Source organism: Jaculus jaculus, chromosome X, assembly GCF_020740685.1.
Source record: "Jaculus jaculus isolate mJacJac1 chromosome X, mJacJac1.mat.Y.cur, whole genome shotgun sequence".
In the NCBI taxonomy this organism is placed as follows: Eukaryota; Metazoa; Chordata; class Mammalia; order Rodentia; family Dipodidae; genus Jaculus; species Jaculus jaculus.
Genome location: NC_059125.1, coordinates 97158163 through 97163146, shown reverse-complemented (window position 1 = coordinate 97163146; position 4984 = coordinate 97158163). Strand labels below are relative to the sequence as shown.

General features: G+C 48.2%; 1 protein-coding gene across 1 annotated transcript; it reads right to left on the bottom strand.

The window, feature by feature from the left end:
- Window positions 1–1704: 1704 nt before the first annotated feature.
- Tceal3 (transcription elongation factor A like 3) lies at window positions 1705–3713 on the bottom strand. The gene is made up of 3 exons (XM_004659174.2): window positions 3558–3713; window positions 2910–2982; window positions 1705–2570 (listed from the first exon to the last, which is right to left on the bottom strand). Exon 3 carries the CDS (start codon window positions 2542–2544, stop codon window positions 1939–1941), a length of 606 nt encoding a protein of 201 aa, XP_004659231.1. The 5' UTR covers window positions 2545–2570; window positions 2910–2982; window positions 3558–3713; the 3' UTR covers window positions 1705–1938.
- Between the last annotated feature and the right edge of the window lie 1271 nt (window positions 3714–4984).

Genomic DNA, 4984 nt, shown 5'->3' with positions numbered 1-4984 from the left:
TTTAAATCTCAAAATCATCCCAATGATTAAAAACAGAACCTTGGGCAGGAGAGACAGCTTAGTGGTCCTGGCAAAGCCAAAGGTCCAAGATTCAATTCCTCAGTACCAACATGAAGCCAGATGCACAATGTGGTGTATGCTTCTGAAGTTTGTTTGCAGTGGCTAGAGACCCTGGTGTGACCATTGTCTCTCTCTCTCCCCCACACACTAATAAATTAGAAAACAGAACCTCGGGCGGGGCATCCACCATGAGGAAGCCCTGTGAACCTGTTTCTTTGCTGCCATTCAGATACCTTCTGTGAGCTGTTACCTGAACAATGTGAAGACTTTAGGCCTGATTTCTTTCACACTGCTTCTTCAAGTAACCCCCCACGGACACATAATTCTTTCCCAAAAAGTTAGCAGAGGGCTCTCTCCATTCTAAAATCTTGACTCTAACCTTATTCTCTGAGATTGGATATGCAAGCCCTTTCTTGAAAAAGCAATGGATATAACCCTTTAAAAATCAGAGCACAAGGCTAGCTTAGCTATTTTGTGCGCTGAACACAGGAAAACAACTTTAACTTTTACTTCAGATATATTTTTGTAACATTTGACTGAAAAGATGTAAGACATTACATAATGCTCCATCTAGGAAAACGCATGTTACTGCAGGTTATGTATCCCTTTCCAATAACACTTGGGACCAGCAAGGTTTTAGATTTCAGAGGGGCTTGTTCCTTTGTCTTCTATTCAATATTTGTAGAGGCTTTACCTGTTTAGACCCTTAATTTCAAATCCAAAATGTTCAAAAACTTGACCTGCTTTAAGAGGGGGTTTATGCATATTACTTTAAGGATAAAATAAAGGCTTTAACTCTTTGAAAACTATAGGGAACCACAGGGACCTTATCATTATGAGGATTTCATTATAGAAGTAATTACCGGTAGGAAATAAAGGTATAGGGCACACGGGGACAAGATGCCTAGTAGACTTGTTAGTATCCAGAGAAGATTCACACCTCTTCCCTGCAGTCTAGAGTTATTCCTGTTGATAGGTGACAACTATCTTTAGCCCTGCCTTGAGTGTTTGATAGGGCCCAGGGTCCTACTACTGCAAGGGAGCCAACTCAACACAGTTCATATATTTAACCTGTCATCTAATCTATTGTATAGTCCCATGGGGCAAGTATTAGCTTCATCTCACAGATGACAGTAATGGATTTGTTATGCCAGGTTGATTCCTTTAGCACTGAGTCCCAGAACTAACTGAATTTTATTTATTTTTCATTCAGACAGCAAGAATTAGTAGTGTCCTTACTACCCTCCTAGCTTTGTTTAATACTTCAGTAGCTCGTCATGTTTATTCTAGTTTTAGGGTTTTTAAAATGATTATTATGGTAAGTATGATCCACATTCTTTAGTAAAAGGTGGAGTGAGCATTCCACCCCTCAAATAAAGCCATGCATGGAGGTGTCATAGGATGTTAGAGACCAGGAGAAAAGGGGCCACAGTGACCACTGATCTTGGGTGAGCACATAGCAGAGGAGTGGCATGGACGCTCCTGGACAACAGGTGTTCAGACTCACCTTTCAGACCCTTTTTTGTTTGCCTTGTAGTAATAACCACTACCAGCATTTTACTGTATACATTTTCATAGTTTCCAGTGCACAAATGCATTATGTAAACGTATTTATATTCCATATAAACAAGCTGATACTGTATATGCAGTTCTGCAAACTTTTTATTATTTTACAATGTACATGCACATGGGTGAAAGTCCTGTACTAAAAGACAGAGAGCACTGGAGTTGGGTCAAAAGGCTGCTGGTAAGGACAGTGACACCTAAAGCAGAGTATCAGCTGAAGGTTAAAGCACAGGGCCTGGCAAGTATCTACCAGGGAAAGCAGGGCCAGCAACATTCTCCTCGCCAGAGAAGTCAGCATGGAAGGCCAAAGGCTTAAAGGTATGGTATATCGTGTAATCCCCTTGGACCCCTCCCTCCGCCCCGGACTCCTCGGACACCCCTTTGGCCCCTGGGGGCGAACGCATCCTGGGCCTCTCTCTGCATCCAGTGAAAACCTCCCATTTTCTGCTTTTTCCTGAGCTCCTCCTGAGCCCTTGACACATCTGCACAATCTCTCACCACCTCCTCACTGCTCAAGTGCCTGTCCTGTGAGTCCTCCTGAGAGTCCTTGGGGGAATCATCTGTCCCCCTGTCCGTTTTTCGTTTTGCTTTCCGGGGCACGTAATCTTCAGCAGGGCGCTTTTCGGCTGCCCTGGGCTCACTGGCTGGCTTGGCCTGGGACTCGGGCTTCCCCTCCCCTGGGGGCTTGCCCTCCCCTCCCGACTTCCCCCGACTGTCTGGCTCGCCCTGGTCTTTTGCTTGGCCCTGCTCGTCTGGCTCTCCCTCAGCCTCAGGCTTTCCCTGGCGCGCAGGCTTCCCTTCCTTATCCGCCTTCTTGTCTTCCTCCTCCGACTTTCCTTCATCTTCAGGCTCCACCTCATCTTCTGGCTTTCCCTCCTTTTTCAGTTTTCCTTCGTTTTCACTGAGGTGTTCTTCCATGTTGAGACTTCCCTCCTGTTCCTGTCCTGGGAGTCAAGGTGGGGGAACAGGAGACAAAGAGTAAACATGAGAGACTGAAACCCGCAGGGCTGCATCGCGGGTTCACCCGCCTTTGAACTTCGCGTTTGTGTGTTTGTTTGGCCAGGGGTCTCCTGAACTGCCCCGGCTTGGGGCGCCTTCTGTCTACCCCTTCCCCGCAGTGCCCCTCTCAGGTGAGAGCGCCGTGCCCCAACAGGCCTTGCCACCTCCACCGAGCTCCTTCAGGGTGGCAAGCCCTGACACCACATGGGGGAGGGGGGCTGTGCTACCAGCGGGAGCCCAAAGTTGTGCCAGGGTATCTGTCCACGCTGCTGCCGTCTACTGACCTGCAGGGAGGGATTCGGGGCAGCTTGCGCCTCCTTCTCAGTCCTCGCAGCACGCTGGGGAGAGCGGGCAAACCTGCAGGCAGGGCAGAGGGGCAGGAGCTGCGCACTCACTGGACGCGCAGGCACTGGGAACCTGTCCCGCATCGGGGCCCTGTCACCCAACCTTTCCTCTGCTGCCCCCCTCCCCCGCACCCCAGCCGCCATTTCTCTTCAAGCCTTGGACAACAAACCAGGATGCTTTCCGAACTACGTCTGGGTCCGTACTCCTCCCTCCTTCTCCGGTGCCAGTCTGCCCCATACCCCTACCCTTTTGGTCCAAGTCAATTTATCTTCATACTCTGGAGTGTGAGATGGGGATTACTTCCAGAATGCCTCTACGTTTCACCGTCGCAGTGCGGGGCGCCCCCCCCCCCCCACTGCCTTCTCTAAAATGGATGAAGTGATGGAGGGATAGAGTAGGGAGCGGGATTGCAGTGGGATCTTTCTTCCCACCCTTTTCCCCATCTTGCCTGCCCCCGCCTGCTCCGCGCCCCTTCCTCATCATTCTCCCAGATCCTTCCCCTCCTCTCCCAAAGCTGCTGGTTCCAGATGCCATCCACCTCCACCCCTGCCCCGGTCTGCAGCCAGAGCCCGCCTTTGCGCACTGACCTGAGGAGACCCGGGACAGGCCTGTGCCTCCTCGGGCTCGCAGAAGCCCGCTATGTGTCTGCTGCTCAGGGCAGCTCAGAGAGCTGGTTCTGTGCGGGCGCCAGGACTGGACCGCAGGGCGGGCAAGCGGCCGCGGGGGCTGGTGCCCACGTCTACGCCTGGCCGGTCACGTGAGCACCGCGTCACCCGAGCTCGCCCCCCTCCCAATGCCTGACCCATCTCACCGCCCCCTGCATCTTTGAGGGACTGAAAAGATGAGGACAGTAGGAGTGTGTGCAGGAAGGTGAATAAGCGGATGCTGCTTGCTGCTAGGTTCTTTACCTAGTGCATCTCATGACATCCACGCAACCCTTTCATATGTCCATGACAGGTCCATGACAGGTGGGACAATTCATCAGAGAGAGTGCAGGACAATGCCAAGAACTCTCAGCTCCTGAACCCCAACAGCTGGCTTTCAAAACCAAGTCTAGGCACAGAGGCTCTCACCTGTAATCCCAGACTGAGATAGAAGTAGGAGGCAAGCCTGGACTATAGTGAGTTCCAGCCTGAGCTACTATGAAAACTGTCTACAAAACAAACCAACCTAGCTATGCCTGAATATAAAGCCTGGTGGTGGTGCCTGCCAGGAAGCTGGGCTGAAACCTGACTGGCAGAGTTCCTGAGTTTTTTTCTTTTTTTTTTCCCCCTGGGCTTCTCAATTCACAAGTTCTCTCTCCCTGGGTGATTTCATTCATTTGCCTCTAAACACTGATGTCTCCCATATTTGCTTTGCCAGGCTGTTCTTTCCCCAAATTTCAGATCTCCTTTTGCTTTCCCACCAGTAATAATGGAAGAGTATTCTCTATACCCTTCCCAATATAACATATGACACATTTTAAAATTTTGCTAACATGACAGTTGCTAAACAGTAGTATTTTAATGGTGTTTTATTTTGATCATCTATATATATAATTTAACATTTTTGAATTGTCTTTTCATATCTTTTATACATTTTCTAGTGCTTCGTTGGCACAACTCCCTTCATTTTTGTTTTCTTTATACATTAATTTTACAAGACCTGTTGTATATGTAGAAGATATTTTCTTCAAGTTTTTTCAATGGATTTTTGATTTTGTCTATGGTCTTTTCATGACATATATTAAAACTCAGGATAATTTTTTCAAGATTTTCATATATGTTTTTATTTATTTGAAAAGAAAGTAACTATGGGCATGCTGAGGTTTCTTGTTACTGCAAACGAACTCCAGATATATGTGCCACTTTGTGTATCTAGTTTTACATCGGTGCTGTGGAATTGAACCAGGCTGACAGGCTTTGTAAGCTAGCACCTCTAACCATTGACTCATCTTCCCAGCCCTTCTTCAAGTTTTTTCCAATGGATTTTTGACTTTTTCTACGATCTTTTCGTGACATGCATTAAAACCTAC

Coding starts and splice junctions, on each gene's coding strand:
- Tceal3 (XM_004659174.2), bottom strand. CDS start 2,544: ATGGAAGAACACCTCAGTGAAAACGAAGGAAAACTGAAAAAGGAGGGA.